This window comes from Spermophilus citellus (genome assembly GCF_964194105.1).
Source record: "Spermophilus citellus genome assembly, chromosome: 4".
Taxonomy (NCBI): Eukaryota; Metazoa; Chordata; class Mammalia; order Rodentia; family Sciuridae; genus Spermophilus; species Spermophilus citellus.
In genome coordinates this window covers 26,637,983-26,654,584 of record NC_138185.1, presented here as the reverse complement: position 1 = coordinate 26,654,584, position 16,602 = coordinate 26,637,983, and the positions used below count along the sequence as shown (strand labels likewise).

The following is a 16,602-nucleotide window of genomic DNA, read 5'->3' as shown; positions in this document are numbered from 1 at the left end:
CCTGTGAAAAGAAGAGGACTGGGCACAGGAAAAGTCAAACTGTGCTGCAGGCCCGATAAAGCCCTGGCTTTTCTGGGGTGGGGACTGGTGTCTGCCTGGCGCTGGACCCAAATGGCCAGGCATATACAGGACATTTTGCTCAGATCCCAGGGCAGGCTGCCCAGGAAGGGTGTGACTTCTCTGACCCTGAAGGAGTGGACACGTGGAGACCACTGACCCTACCTCCCACAGCTGGGAAAGCCCCTCCTTGAAGGGCCTCCAAGCGCGTTTCCTGCCTGTCCCCCCAGAGCTCCTCTTCCCAGCTCGATTCCAGCCAGAAAGGCTAAGGAAGCACTGGTGAGTCCCACACCCAGTCTTGGCTCCTTCAGGGGGAAAAAAAGCTTTGTCTGATCTTAGAAATTGACTAGATCTGATGAAAAAAGAATTAGGGGCAGGGGTCTTGGAGGACAAAGGAGGGAAAGGCCTTGGTCTCAGTTTCCACAACACCAGTCAGAACCTCAAGGGGAGGACCTGCAGTTTCTGCTCTCTGCTCATTCAGTCTACACTGCAGGCTGTGAGCCAGGCCCAGCCAGCAGCCTAATAGCCCCGGGGATTCCCACCGGGAGGAGAGGCGGTGCCTCTGGACACTTTGCCAGGAAGCAGAAGCAGATCTCTGGCCTCTGCTGGCTGTAGGCCCCCTGCAAGTCGCTTTGCCACCCAACCCTTGGGCTCTCCCTCGGGACCAAAGCCTGGCAAGTGGTCCTCACAGCAAACCTTGCTTCATCCTGAGAGGCAGGTAGCAGGGTTATCCTCACCTTCCACAAATCCAAAGAGCTGAGAGGAAGTTAATTTGCTCAAGGTCACGAAGGTGTTCAGTGGTGGAGCTGGGCTTTGAGCATAGGCAGCCGGGCCCAACCTGCTTCTTAATCCTGAGAGCAAGGTCAAACTGACCCATTTAGGTGTGACCTGTCCACATACATTGCATCTGGCCCACAGTAATTTACAAAGTCAAGCCAGCTTTCATTTTGAAATGACTCAGAAACATCTCCAGCTTCTCTTGAAACGTCTGGCTACAGACAGCTTCCCCACATCACCACAACCGGGAGTGGCCACCCTTGAATTAGGTCATGATGTCCGTGCCCACCCAGACTCACCCACTCATTGATGTTACCTGCCTGGCCACTGGAGGGACGTGTGTGCTGTCCCTCATGAAGGCAGGGAGTCCTGAGATGGAGACAGTGGCCCAGAGAAACCAGATGCTTACCATGAGACAACCAGCTCTTCCTGTGCAGAATAAATCCTACAGACGTGAATCTGGACAACTGGGGGAGGGTTGAGGAAAGCACAGACATGCAGAGCCACAGGGCGAGGTCGGGGCAAATACACTTTATTCAGTCCTGGCATCAGACTGGCGGAAGTCCTGCTGTGGGTGCCAGTGCCCCAGACGAGGGACCCCTCCCTCAGCTACGAGACTAGTTCTCCAAGACCACAGACAGAGACATCTCTTCACTCACATGACGTTTTGTTTTTTTTTTTCATTGTCTTTTTTGTTGTTGTTGTTGTTTTCTTAAAAAAAAAAAAAAAAGAGAGAGAGAGAGAGAGAGAAAGAGAGAAAGAAAGAGCGCAAGAAAGGCCCAGAGCCGGAGCACCAAGCTTAAAGGAGGCAGCTGGTGGCTTTGTCAGCGAAGGGAACGCGTGGGGCAGAGACCTGCGGAGACCCTGGGCAGGGGTCCCGGAGGACTCTGGGACCGTTTGTTCCTGAGATTTGTGTGTGTGAATGAGAGTGTGTGAGCACCCGGAGGGTGAACCCACGCCGGTGAGATACAGGTAGTGAGGGCGGAGGGGGTGTGGGGAGGCCGGAGGGGCGGGGCTCGAGAGGGGAGAAGGGGAGAAGGGTAACAGGATGGGGGCAGGGTTCCCAAGGGCACCCTGAACAGGACACAACTTCCTAATTTCCTCCTAACAGCAGCGCCAACCCCGTTTCTCACGTGGAAAACGGACGCAAACGCCCACCTCCATTCCCCTGAACCCATCCTCAGTCTCCGGCCGACCGGCGGTCTCTCTCAAGCTCTTGTTTAGACGTAGGTCTCTTTCCTGCCACTCCATCTGCTGTCACGCCTCAGTCCCAACCCCCTAGCACCAACGTGCTTTAGTTTCTCCCACTGAATACTGCAGCTGTGGTTGTTGAGGGTGGATCTGGATGGATTTAGGAAGGGGCCGTAGGCTTAGGGAGGAGCTGAGAGGGTGCCCTGAGATGATAGGGCGCTTCCCCACGGGGAAGGGAGCAGCAAGAACCCTGTCCCCAGACTAGTAGGCATCTTGGTTCTGAGTTATCATGAACAGTCCCTCTCTAGGTGGATTTCCAGAGAAAGACCCCATTCTTAATTTCCAGTTGGGGCAAATAAAAGGGTCGTTTCTGGGGACCACATTAGGCTGTAAAGGCAATCGCGCAATTGGAGGAGGTGATAGGCGAGGGTGCCCACAACAGGGAAAAGGGGCTATGCCACTTAAAAAGAGTTTGAAGCCCAAAGCAACCCTTTAGGGCCAGTTAGTTTCTTTCTCTCCCTTCCGAGTGCTTCTCCCATTAAGGCAGTGACACCTCGTCGGTTGAGACGAAGCCACAGGCTCCAGGATCAAAGATTTTTTGGGATAGCTCTACACTCGCTGCCCTCCTCCACCGAGCAGGAGACAGAAGCTAGCAGCTCAACTGGGACCAGCCCCCTCCTCCCAAGAAGCATTAAGCATGCGCAAGAAGGGGATGGTCCAAGCGGAGGGGGCGGGCCCTAGCGCTCCCCGAGTAAAGGAGCGCGCCCCTCCCCCGGGGGGAGGGGCATGAGAGGAACGCGCGGAGCTGCCCGGTCGCATCGCCCCCTAACCAAGAAGGCAGGCAGAGGGCGGAGGGATTCGCGAGCAAGGGAGGGGGCGTGTCCTCCGGCCACGAGGAGGGGCGTGTGCAAAGTGGGGGAGGGGTTCAGGTCTGTAAGAGGGATGGGAGGTGTATCGGAGGGGGGCTGGCTGCTGGTGGCTGTGCGGGAGGGGACAAGATGGGGAGGGGCTTGGATGTCAGGGGAAGGATGGGGGGTTGGGTTGCCTTGGGGAGTGTCTGCGGGGGAGGGGTATGTCTGGATGAGGGGGATGGGCACGTCTAGGAGGGGGGAGGCTGCGCGGGAGATAGGGTGCCAGCCTCGGCCTCCGAGGGGCCCCAATACCTGATTCCTGTATGTAAACAGCTGGTTTGGGGGCGTGCGCGCCCCGCTGACGGTGGGCTCAGTAGGTGAAAACCAGGTCGGCGATGCTAGACGGGCGCCAGTCCCCTGCGATCATCTCGGTAACCTCGGGGGTGCAATAGTCCGGGAATTCGAAGTGTGACGTGCCCGAGGCGGGCGGCAGGTCCGGGTCGCGGTCCAGGGCGCTGCAGTCCAGGCCGGCGGGGCCCGGGGGCAACCTGGACAGAAAGCCCAGCGGCTCCTCCCCCGACGCCACCGTCTCATCTTCGCCTTCCTCCACCGCTGCCGCCTCCTCCTCCTCTTCCTCTGGCTCCTCGTCCTCCGACGGTGTTGGGGAGGTGGTGGTGGCGGCCGTCCCCTCGCCCGACGGCCCTTGGGCGCGTTCAGCTTGTCCTCGGGCGGCCCGCCCCGCCGGGACCATCCTCCACAGCTCCCGCCCAGGGGTCTCGACCAGGCGCACTTCCAGCAGTTCCTCGTCGTCGTCCTCGTCGTCGTCCTCTGGCGCCGCCGCGCCGCTCCCCAAAGGCCCTCCCGCCGCTCGGCGGCCCCCGCGGCCCGGCAGCTGCGGCCCGGGCTTGAGCCGGCTGCCGCCGCCGCCACCGCCGCCGCCGCCGGGGGGGCGGGGCCGCGCCTTGGCGGGCGCCCCCTTGCTCTTTTTGCGCGGCCGGTACTTGTAGTCCGGGTAATCCGCCATGTGCTTGAGGCGCAGCCGCTCCGCCTCCCGCACGAACGGGATCTTCTCCGAGTCCTGCAGCAGCTGCCAGCGGCGGCCCAGGCGCTTGGAGATCTCGGCGTTGTGCATGTCGGGCCACTGGTCCATGATCTTCCGCCGCTCGTGCTGCGACCACACCATGAATGCGTTCATCGGCCTCTTGATGTGGCCGCTCGGGGTCTTGCACCAGCCAGGCTCGCGCGCCCCTTCCTCGGCCGGCCCGGGCCCCGGGGTCGGCGGCCCGCCGTCCCGCTTGGCCCGCGCGCCCCGCTGCTGCACCATCGCGCCTGGGCCCCGGGCCGCTAGACGCCGCCGGGGGCCGTCCGCATCCTCCGCGGCTGGGGGTGGGGGAGGAGGCAGTAGCGACGGAGGGGCGGCCCCGCCCCGCGGCTCGGCCCGGCCCCCGCGAGCTGGGGAGCTAGGAGCTGGGCGCTTGGGCCCAACGGACGGCGGGGGGAAGAAGGTCAGCGGCGCGGTTTCAGGCGGGCTCGGCGCGCCCCCGCCGCCCCGGGCAAGTTGCGCCCTGCCGCACGCCACACATTGTTTTGCGGGGGCGGAGGAACTGCACCCCCCAGCCCCCCGCGGGCTCCTCTTGCAGCCTCGGGCTCCGCCGCGGCCCGTGCGCGCCGCTCCCCGCCCCGCCGCCGCCTTCCAGTGTCTTTCTCCCCGCGCGGCCCCGCCGGCGCGCGCGCCACCCCTCCCCCTCGCCGTCTGCGGGCCGCTGCGGCGCGCGCGGGGCCGCCCCGTGTAAACACCGAGGTGCCCGCTTGGGCTGCGGCCGGGCCACGCCTCGCGCTCGAGCGTCGCGTCACCCGTTGCCGGGCAGAGAACCCTGTATTTGCATCTCCCAATCGCTGGCCGCGGGAGCGGGGCGGGACTGGGGCTGCGGGGCTGGGCGGTCTCGCGCCTGGGATTGGGGGAGACCGATGAGATCTGTTTCTTTTCTTAGGTTGGGGGCTGGAGGGGAGGTGGGGGGGACGCCGAGCGTGTTTTCCATCTGGCTCTCAAAGCTGACCTCGCTCCGCGTTGTCTTTGCAGTTTTAGCTTATTCAGTGACACCTGTCGCCAGGTAGGACTCCCGTCCCCCTTCTCATTGGGGGACATCTTTCGAACCGCCCCAGAAGAGAATCTGGGGAGACCAAGACTCAAAAAGCGTAGGGGTATAGGTCTGCCCTGTCATTGATGTAGCCCCTGCTACTACACATAGCCGGGAGCAGCCGACAGATGGGCGTAGTCAGTGCCTCCGGGCCCAGTGAACGAATCCCCTTCTTTCTCCTTTGAGGCGCCACAGGATCTTCAGGGAGTTATGACGCCCGCTTCCGAAAGACGAAACCCCGCGGACACGCACACTCGAGTCCTGAGCTCCGCGTCCCAGTGCTCTCTGTAGCACACCAAGGGCCGCGGCCATCGGTGTTCTGGAGCTGAACAGGCTTGAGCTTTTCCCAGGCCCGAGGCGAGGTTCGAGGACGCGCAGACGCCCAAGTCGCAGGTCGCGCCCAGCGTGCGGCCGGCTAGGTGCGGGCCTCGGGCACGGCGCCCCGCCCAGGCCCCGAGCCGCTTGCAGGGGCGCGGGGCGGAGTCTGCCCTGGGGGCGTGGCCCAGCTGCAGGCCCGAAGCGCGTGGCTGGGAGGGGCTGCGCGCGGCCCGTTCACCACGTGAGAGCGGGTGCTGGCCCCACCCGCGTGTGCCACCCCCGGGGGAGGTCACCTTCACCGAGTTGTGGGAGTGGGCGCTGAGGCCTCTATCCTGGAAAGCAGGAGCTGGCAGGGGTCGGGATAAGGGTCTCAGAAGTGGCATTCTCCTGGGGTACGGTTGGCGGGGGCGCGCCTCTGGCGGTAGAGCTCACCCCGCTGGGCGAGCCCAGACCGAGTCCAGCTTGAGGGTGTGGGGCCGGGAGGGTGGGCCGAGGTGCGGCTCCGCGGCGCGGGGGACGGGGCGGTGCTCTGGGTGCTCGGGTGGGTAGTTGGAGCATCCCCGGTGGGAGGGGGCGACTCTTAAAGGCACCGTGCGTTCGCTAGAAGGCTCTGCTTCCGCCCACATGCTTTCTCCACCTTGTTGGGATTAGGAGCTGGAAATCCCTGTATCTGAATCTTCAGGATTGCAGCCTGGACGGTTCATTGTTCAGATGGTTGTCAGACTAGCTGTGTTCAGGTCCTAGTGCTTCCTTTTGCATATCCTTAAAATACAGATAATGCAGTTTTTCCCTCCTAGGTTTGTTTTTACAGATTAAATAGGATAATAGATGTAAACACACCCCTGATGTCTACTGTGTATTCTGTTAAAGTTCGCTGGGACTAGATTTCCCAATAGTTACACAAGAACAGCAACGCAGAGCTGCCAACAGCATGAGAAAAAAAAAAAAGTTGGGATGGGGATGGATTTAACATTCAGAAAAGGTATCATAGTAGTGATGGAAAAAATAAAACTTTCTTGAAGTTTCTAAAACTTTTCCACTTAATATTAATTTTTTTTAAAAAAATGAATGACTTATGTTGTGCAGAGCCCTCTCTTCATTGTTTAGGAGGCCCTGCGGCAGGCTTTCCTTAACCCCTTAGCTGCCACTATTATTATTCCAGTGTATCTGGATAGTTCTTAGACTTATTCGAAGCCAGATTGATTTGGCCGAGGGTTCTCAGCTGGAAAGATGAGACATCCATTATTCCACCATTCTTCCCTCCCTCCCTTGTTCCATACGTGGTGTATCTATCTGTTGAACACACATATTTTTTTTTTAAGAGAGAGTGAGAGAATTTTTTTTAATATTTATTTTTTAGTTATTGGCAGACACAACATCTTTGTTGGTATGTGGTGCTGAGGATCGAACCCGGGCCGCACGCATGCCAGGCGAGCACGCTACCGCTTGAGCCGCATCCCCAGCCTGAACACACATATTAATAATTACTATTCTGTAGGCCCACTGAAGGATGTTGGGGAGCTCCAGATGGTTCAACTTTGTCAGTCTAGGCCCCTAAAACATCCTTGCTGTGTGGCCACCAGGACACATTCACACAGACAAGATGGCATGAGAGGGGCTGGGGATGTGGCTCAAGCGGTAGCGCGCTTGCCTGGCCTGGCGTGCGTGCGGCCCGGGTTCGATCCTCAGCACCACATACAAAGATGTTGTGTCCGCCAAGAACTAAAAAAAAATAAAAAAATAAATAAATATTAAACAATTCTCTCTCTCTCCCTCCCTCTCTCTCTCTCTCTCTCTCACTCTCTCTTAAAAAAAAAAAAAAAGATGGCATGAGAGTTCAATGAGAATGATATATCTACACTTTTTATTTTAATTTACCCTTTACAGATTAACAGACTACTGGGTTACAGAAGTGAGCAAGATAGAATTTGGTTGTTTTGGGGTGGGTTTTTGTTGCTGCTGTTGTTTTGTACCAGAGATTTAATCCAGAGGTGCTTTATTTTTTTTAATTTTTTTGAGACGGGGATTCACAAAATTGCTTAGGACCTTGCTAAATTGCTGAAGCTGACCTCAAACTTTAAATCCGCCTGACTCAGCCTATTAGTTGCTGGGATTACAGGCATGTGCCACCACACCTGGCTCTGTAGATCCTTAAGAGATACTTGGGAATAACTGAAAGGACCAGATGAACAAATAAAACCCTTTCACTTAGTTGTGCTATAAAGAAAATAAAGCAAGGTAATAGAGTGGATGACTGAGATTGAGGGGATGATGGAGATTAGGGGTGAGTTTAGATCTCAAAAAAGATAAGGAATCATGTACAAAAAGATCTGGGGCAGGGAGAACATTCCAGGCAAAGAGCAAATGCAAGGGGATGGAAATGAGAAAGAAATAGGGGTAAGGCATTGAGGGATATTCTAGGCATGGAAAGACTACAAAACCAGAGACCTTATGTACCAGCCATGCACAGGAGCAACTGGAAAGACCTGGGGCTGGAGGGTAATATGGTGATTAGGCCTTAGAAAATTATGTGGAGTCAGGGAAAGTTTCTTAGTTGCAGGGTATTATAATCAGAGTTGTGCTTTAGGTAGATGACGGTTTCATATGTTGTGGATGGATTGGAGGAGAGAAATTTGGAAAGGGAAAGATCACATATTTTTTGAAACAAAAAATATGTGTACAGTCTTTGCTATTCTAATTCTTCCTCTCCTCCCCCAGTGAAGTGCAACTATACCTAGTGGCTTGCTTCTGATAAACAGAATGTGGCAGAAATGATGCTGTGTGACATCCGTGACAGGGCGCAGGTTTTGTGATTTCATCCTTGCTTTCTATCTTGTATCGCATTTTCTGGGAGAAGCCACCTGCCATGTTGTAAGGACACACTCAAGCAGCCCTGTGGGAAAGCTCAAGTGGCAAGGGACTGGGGCCTTCTGCCAATAGCCATGTGAGTGTGCCATCTTGGAATAGATCCTCCAGCCCCCTTTTAAGTCAAACCTTTAGAGGACTGTGGCCCTGGCCGACATCTCGACTATGGCCTCCTGGGAGACCCTTAGCTGGAACCACCCAGCTAAACTCCAGATTGATGATCTACAGAAACTGAGATGGTGTTTGCTTTGGTAAGCCTCTTAAGTTTGTGAATAATATATTATGTAGCCAGTAGATATAGTAGAACCCACTTATCCTAGGGGATACCCCTCAAGACTCCCAGCAAATGCTTAAAACTGTGGTTAGTACCAAACCCTGCATTTATATTTTTTCCTGTGGATTGTTAAATACACAAACTTAATACCTTTTCCTTTATCACCAAGCACTTATGCACTGTGGGTGTAATTTTTGCAGTTTGAGGTGTAGAAGCAAAACTAGCATGAATTTCTTTTCCTTCTTCACAATTTTCATGGATAGCTAGTTTGTTCTTACCATAAAACTTAGCAACCTCAGCAAATAATTGTTTATTTTTCCTTATTAAGTTCAGAACATTCACCTTTAGGAACATTCATTTATAGGAAGCATTTTGTGGCTTCTCCAGATTTAGGGGAAAAAGAATTTGGTGGGATCCATTGTCTTAATGCCAAGAAATACCCACTTTATTATTTTTTTCTTTAATATTCTTTTAGTTGTAGATGGATGTGATACCTTTATTTTATTTATTTAGTTTTATGTGTGCTGAGGATTGAACCCAGTGCCTCACACGTGCTAGGCAAGCGCTCTGCCACTGAGCCACAAGCCAGCTCGGGCCCCACTTATTAATAATTGGGGTTTTTGTTTGTTTGTTTGTTTGTTTTTGTTTTGGGGGTTACCGGGGATTGAATCCAGGTCCTCTCACATGGTAGGCAAGCACTCTTTTATATTTATTTTTTTAGGCAAGCATTCTTAACACTGAAATATACCCCCAAGCTTTTATTGAGACAGAGTCTCATTCAGTTGCCCAGGCTGGCCTTGAATTTGCACTCCTCCTGCCTCAGCCTCCCAAATAGCTGGGATTACAGGTGTGTGCCACCATGCCCAGCCCAACTTGGTATTTTTTTTTCCTGTTATTTTTTTCTTTGGGCACATCTTTTGTTTAGGTGTCTTCATTTTGTTTCCCATAACTTCCAATTAAAACGGTAGCTTGGGGCTGGAATTGTGGCTCAGTGGCAGAGCACTTGCCTCGCAAGTATGAGGCACTCAGTGGGGTTCGATCCTCAGCACCACATGAAAATAAATAAATTAATTAAAGGTATTGTGTCCATCTACAACTAAAAATTTTTTTAAAATGATAACTTGTTCGGGGCTGGGATTGTGGCTCAGTGGTAGAGTGCTCACCTAGCATGTGCAAGGTTCTCGGTTCGATCCTCAGCACCACATAAAAATAAATAAAATTGGGCTGGGGATGTGGCTCAAGCGGTAGCGCGCTCACCTGGCATGCGTGCGGCCCGGGTTCGATCCTCAGCACCACATACAAACAAAGATGTTGTGTCCACCGAGAACTAAAAAATAAATATTAAAAATTCTCTCTCTCCTCTCTCACTCTCTCTTTAAAAATAAATAAATAAATAAAATAGAGGTATTGTGTACAAATAAAGAAATTAATATTTTTAAAAATTGATAACTTGTTCATTTTTCCATATGGCTAGAAACTCCTCACTGGGTTTTCCTGTAATTCTCATATATGTGTGTACATATATATATATATATATATATATATATATATATATAATGTGAATTTGTTCTCCAAGCCATTTTAAAGTGCTTTGACAAATATGAAGACTTTGTATTAAAGCTTGATTCATATTTTATCTATGTAGAAGTGTCTTTATTTTTTGTTATTGCAAAAATGCTGTATTTTAGGGGCTGGGGTTGTGGCTCAGTGGTAGTACACTTGCCTTGCAAGTGTGAGGCACCGGGTTCGATCCTCAGCACCACATTAAAAAAAACAAAAGAAAAGTTATTTTTTTAAAATGCTGTATTTTAGTAAATAAAGTCAGACTATACTGATTTATATAAAGTAAAAGTGAACATCTGAGAAAATATCTGTACTCGAGAAAAAGGGCACTATTTTATTTATTTTTTAGTAGTAGTTGAACACAATACCCTTATTTTATTTATTTTTACATGGTGCTGAGGATGGAACCCAGGGCCTTGCAGGTGCAAGGTGAGCACTTTACTGCTGAGCCACAATCCCAGCCCCAAGGGCATATTTTAAATAAATATTAATGAAAATTGCCAGAAATGTGAATGCTTATAACCCACGGTACATGTATAGTTGTTTTACACCAGTGGCTGATGCTGTTGTGGTTTGCAGTAACCTGCTCTCCTCACAGCTCTTCTCTTTCCATTTTGTGGCTAGGTTTGTTTCCAGGTCCACCTAGTGTTTATTTGAGGGATGCAGTCAGTCCCTTCTTGAAAGGGATTTAGATGGTTTTCCTCCTTTTTGACTGTTATAAACAGTAGGTCAGAGAGCACCCTTATGTACACATCTTTGTGCCCTTGTCTGTTATTTCTTTAGGATAAATGCACTGAAGAGACTCCGCAGCCTCAACATATACACATTTAACCTGGAGGATCCCAGACACACCAGGCTTGGCCTATTCAGGGCCCTGGTACGTGCTGTCTCCCTTGCCTGGAAAACTTTCCACCTCATTCCTACCTGGCTCGTGCACCTCCTCATTTTAGACTCAGCTCAAACAGGCTCCCCAGAGAGATCTGCTCTGACCACTGTCTGCCGTTCACCCATCTTCCTCTCAGGAACACAGAATTGCTCAGTCTCTGATATGTTCTCATTGTTGGCCATGACTGGCTCATTTTATACATAATATAATAAATCTAAATCAGACACTCGATGCAAGAACTGAAACATCATCATAACTTTCCTTCTCCCGTTAACTCCTTTCCTGTCTTTGCCATCTGCCTCCCCTTACCTGAGGCAATGTCTACCCCAAATCTTCTTTAACATCTTTAAAGAACATAACAGCTTTATTGAGATATAATTTGCGTACCACACTGTTCACCCACTTACAGTGCATCATTCAGTGGCTTTTAGTATATTTACAGAGTTGTGTAACCATCACAGTAGATTTTAGAATATTTTCATCTTTCATCATTAGCAGTCACTCCCCCATCTGCTCTGCAGCCCTTCTAATCCCAGCTCTAGGCAACCACTAATCTACTATCTGTCTCTATGGATTTGCTTATTCTGAACATTTCATGTAAACAGAATCATGCAAGTTGTCGCCTTTTGGGACTGACTGCTTTCATTTAACATCCTCTTTTCTGGATTTATCAGTGTTGTAGTGTATATCAGAACTGAATTCCTTTTTCTTGCCAAATAATATTTCATTGTGTGGATATACCACAGTTTCTTTACCAGTTAGCCAATTAATGAACATTTGTGTTGTTTCCATGTTAACAGCTATTGTGAATAATGTTGCTATGAATATTCATATGCAAGTTTTTGTGTGTCACACGTTTTCATTTCCTTTGGGTATGTACCTAGGAGTGCAATTGCTAGGTCATATGATAAATCTGTTTAGCCTTTTGAGCACCTGCCAAAGCAACTACATCATCTTAAATTCTAGCCAGCAGTTTATGAGGTTACAATTTCCTCTTTTGGGCCTGGGGATGTGGCTTAAGTGGTAACACACTGGCCTGGCATGCGTGGGGCCCTGGGTTCGATCCTCAGCACCACATACAAACAAAGATGTTGTGTCCACTGAAAAATAAATATTAAAAACTCTCTCTCTCTCTCTCTCTCTCCCTCTCCCCCTCTCCCCCTCTCCCCCTTCCCCCCTCTCCCTCTCCTCTCTCTCTCTTAAAAAAAAAAAGAAAAAAACAATTTCCTCTTTCACTTACTTTTAAAAATATACACGTATTATTATTAGAGCTTGATAGTTATGCATAGTAGTTGATTTCATCTCCACAAACTCATATATGCATGGAAATCAATTCCCCTCCCCCATCTTTTCCCTCTCACTAAAAATATACACTTTCTTAGCCTGGTGCCATGGCATAGGCCTGTAATCCTAGCGGCTCAGGAGGCTGAGGCAGGAGGATCACAAGTTCAAAACCAGCTTCAGCAAAAGCAAGGCACTAAACAATTCAGTGAGACCCTAGCTCTAAAAAAAGTATATTAAAAGTATATTAAATAGGGCTGGGGATATGGCTCAGTAGTCGAGTACCCTCAAGTTCAACCCCCTGTACAAAAATAAAAATTATACACACACACACACACACACACACACACACACACACTTTCTTAAAAATGTGTTGTCTTGGAGCTGGGGCTGGGGCTCAGTGGTAATGTACTTGCCTGGCATTTTTGAGGCACTGGGTTCGATTCTCGGCACCACATATAGATAAATAAAAATAAAGGTCATTCAACAACTAAAAAAAAAATTTTTTTAAGTGTTGTCTTTAGGTTTAGCAAAAGGATATCATACTTCATGCAGTATCTCCTCTTTGCTTTCTCAGTGTTCATCTACCTCTGAACCCCTTTTGATATTATCAGATGTCGTCATTTTTACCTGTATAATTCTCTTACCACTCTTTTTTCTTCATAGTACTTGTCATATTCTGAATTATTTTCTTTGTTTGCTGTTTGCTGCCTGTCTTCTCTCCACTAGAGTGTCTGCTCTAAGAGTGCGAGAGTTTTGACTTTTTTTTATTATTTTTATTTTTTATTGCTCTAACCTAACCCTAGGACAGTGTCTGGCATTGTATACTGAACCTGGCCTCTACCACAGGCACGCCCAACCCAACATGCCTCCTTAAAGCTTTCCAACTTACATCTTCCTTCCTTCCTGCCCTTCTTTCCTCTTCCTTTTTTTTTTTTTTTTTTTTGGTATGGGTACTGGGTGTTGAATCCAAGGGCCTTCTACCACTTAGGTACATCACCAGTCCTTTTTTTATTTTTGAGACAAGGTCTTGCTAAGTAAGTTGCCCAGGCTGGCCTTGAACTTGGGATCCTCCTGTCTCAGCCTCCTGAGTAGCTGGGGTAGCCCTGCTCCCTCTCTATACTTTGACTATTTGCCATAGTCTGGCCATGAGCTACTGGGCTCAAGCCACCTTCCTGCCTCAGCCTCCCCTGTAGATGGGTTCACAGGCTCCTGGTGCTGTGCCGGGCTTTCCATATTTTTTTAGAACATGTGTGCTCATTTGACACCTGGGCAGATAATTTTTTTTAACATCCACCTCCTCTAAATAATATTATTTTCAGTAACAGTCATGAAATACAGTGAATTAATACTAGTGATAATGACCAGAAAAGAAATATACATGGAACCCTTTTATTGAACTTGGTATATAGACTTTTTTTTTTTAGTTGTAGTCGTACACAATATCTTTATTTATTTATTTATTTATTTTTATGTGGTGCTGAGGATCGAACCCAGGGCCTCACACATGCTATGTGTGTACTTTGCCACTGAGCTACAGCCCCAGCCCGGTATATAGACTCTTGCCAGTAAAAATAAATATTGAATATTACAGTACAAAAAGCAGAACAGAGCTAATAGATCAATACTTTTCAATTACCTTAATGTATTTATTTGAAGAAATTATAAAACATACACACATGGTGGCCTATTGCAATAATAATTCATTAATTATGTTATACTTTAAAAACAAGTGAGAAAAATAACAATTGCAAAATAAGAGATGCAGCCTGGGGATATAGCTTAGAGATGGAGTACTTGCCTAGCATAATGTGTGAGGCTCGGAGTTCAGTCTCCAGTGAACACACACACACACACACACACACACACACACACAGAGGCTGGGGGTGTGGCTGAGTGCTTACCTAGCATGCACAAGGCCCTGGGCTAAATTCCCAGCAAAACAAAAACAAAATGAAAATAAGAGCTGCACCAGACAGGCAGGTAGCACAACCCTGTAATCCCAGCTTCTCAGGAGCCTGAGGCAGGAGGATTGCAAGTTTGAGGCTAGCCTGGGAAATTTGGTGAGAACCTATCTCAAAAAAGGCTAGAGATGTAGCTGGATGGTAGAGTGCCCCTGGGTTCAATCCCCAGTACCACAATCAATCAATCAGTCAATCAATGAGCTGGGCGGGGGTTGTAACTCAGAGTTCTGGGTTCAGTCCCTAGCACTGCAAAATAAGTAATAAGAGCCAATTTCAATGTTAAATATATTCCAATTTGATAGTAGAGCATAAGTTTACTAAACAGTAATAGTATAATATGATCTTACTAAGTCATAGTTACACATTTTCCAGTTTGTCTTTTCACTGTTTTAAAATTTTAAATAGCAAATTTCCAAGTGGTCACATGAAATGACAGTAATGGCAACTCGAGGCTGGGGATGTGGCTCAAGCGGTAGCGCGCTCGCCTAGCGTGCGTGCGGCCTGGGTTCGATCCTCAGCACCACATACAAACAAAGATGTTGTGTCCGCCGAGAACTAAGAAAAAAATAAATGTTAAAATTCTCTCTCTCTCTGTCCCCCTCTCTCACTCTCTCTTTGAAAAAAAAAAGTCACTGTGCTGTCATTGTTTTGGATCTGTTGTTTAAACAGACACATGTGGTACCAAAGGCGATGGAGATGAGACTGCAACTATGCAGGAGACGGGCCTGAACAATTCTGAACTGTTGGGGACTTACTCTCAAAATGAATGCAGACAGTTGATTCTGGCTTCCTGGGTGTTAGGGCTGACTGTATAACTGGGAATGCTTTGAATTAACTTCCTTGTAGAAGGCTTATTACTGCATAAGTAATTAAAGTGTTCTGATTTAAAGCTTACAAATATATCATTAAAACTCAAGCTAGACCAACAACTTGATCTTCTTTGGGGAGGAGTATTTTATCACCAACATGATTTAGAATTGTGGTTGCATGGTGATAATAAAAAGCAGACTAACTTTCAATCACTTTTATTATTCTCTGTAATTCTCTGCAGACAGTGCACCCTGTCAAGGCCTGTGCAGCCCCACCGGGTACCCACTGCAGAGCATCAAGGGACTCCTGCAGGTACCACTTCAGTTGTGCCATGAGGCCAGAGGACTCCCCCCGGTTTCCACTCTCACCATTGTATTCCCAGCACCTGGTGGAGCTTGGCACTATGTAGGCTCTCAATATCTGTTCAGTGTCTGGGTGCGGTGGTATACACGTGTAATTCCAGCGGTTCTGGAGGCTAAGGCAGGAGGATCACAAGTTCAAAGCCAGCCTCAGCAACTTAGCAAGGTCCTGAGCAACTTGGCATAGACTGGTATAGACTCTGTCTCAACATGAAATATAAAAAGGGCTGGGGGTCTGGGATTGTGGCTCAGCAGTAGAGCACTTGCCTAGCACGTGCGAGGCCCTGGGTTCGATCCTCAGCACCACATAAAAATAAATGAATAAAATAATGGTACTGTGTCAACTACAACTAAAAATATTTTTTTAAAAATAAATAAATAAAAATAAAAAGGGCTGGGGATGTGGCTCAGTGGTTAAGCATCCCTGGGTTCAATCCCTGGTAGAAAAAAATATATCTGTTCATGGAAGGAAAGAAGACACCAACTCAGGTAAGCTAGACTCCCCCACCTCCAACTATGTCTAACTCCAGAAGGACCCATCTTCAAACAGGTGAACCAGTGTTTTCCTCAGAGACATTCAGAATGAAAAGACAAGGTCGGTTGGTCGGTCTCTCTCTCCGTCTCTCCTTTCTCTTAAATTCATCTAAATTTCTTCATTTAAACACATTCAGAGGCTATGATAATAAGTGTGTTATAAGACCCTTTCTTTTTATTAAATGATAGTATAGAACTGTCCATGTAGCTATATTTATTTATATGCAGCCCTGGGGATTGAACCCAGGTCTCATGCACATTAGGGAAGCACTCTTTCTGTGAGTTACACCCTTAGCCCTCATAGGTAGCGACTGAGCACTTGAAGTGTGGCTAGTATGAATTGAAATGATGCTGTAGTGCAGAATACACATTGGCTTTCACATATTATTATTATTAAAAAAAAAGTAAGATAACCAGGAGCCTTGGTGCACGCCTGTAATCCCAGCAGCTCCAGAGGCTGAGGCAGGGGGATCATGAGTTCAAAGCCACCCTCAGCAACGGTGAGGGGCAAAGCAACTCAGTGAGACCCTGTCTCTAAATAAAATACAAAATGGGCTGGGGATGGGGCTCAGTGGTTAAGTGCCCCTGAGTTCAATTCCCGGTACCAAAAAAAAAAAAAGTTCTTTTTATATATTTCTATTGATTACACGTTGAGAATATATTTTGGATATATATCATTTTTATTGAACTTATATGTAATTAATAGTAGTCATTAGCAAGTAATGATTAATAAA

General features: G+C 48.8%; 1 protein-coding gene and 1 long non-coding RNA gene across 2 annotated transcripts; one reads left to right on the top strand and one right to left on the bottom strand.

Annotated features, from left to right (window-relative positions):
- Positions 1-4,636, bottom strand: SOX12 (SRY-box transcription factor 12). The gene has a single exon (XM_081293201.1). It carries the CDS (start codon positions 4,198-4,200, stop codon positions 3,247-3,249), a length of 954 nt encoding a protein of 317 aa, XP_081149327.1. The 5' UTR covers positions 4,201-4,636; the 3' UTR covers positions 1-3,246.
- A 599-nt stretch (positions 4,637-5,235) lies between these two features.
- LOC308646814 lies at positions 5,236-15,766 on the top strand. Its single transcript, XR_014021495.1, has 4 exons — positions 5,236-5,724; positions 8,051-8,448; positions 10,818-10,911; positions 15,217-15,766. It is a non-coding gene; the product is annotated as an uncharacterized lncRNA (long non-coding RNA).
- The last annotated feature ends 836 nt before the right edge of the window (positions 15,767-16,602 follow it).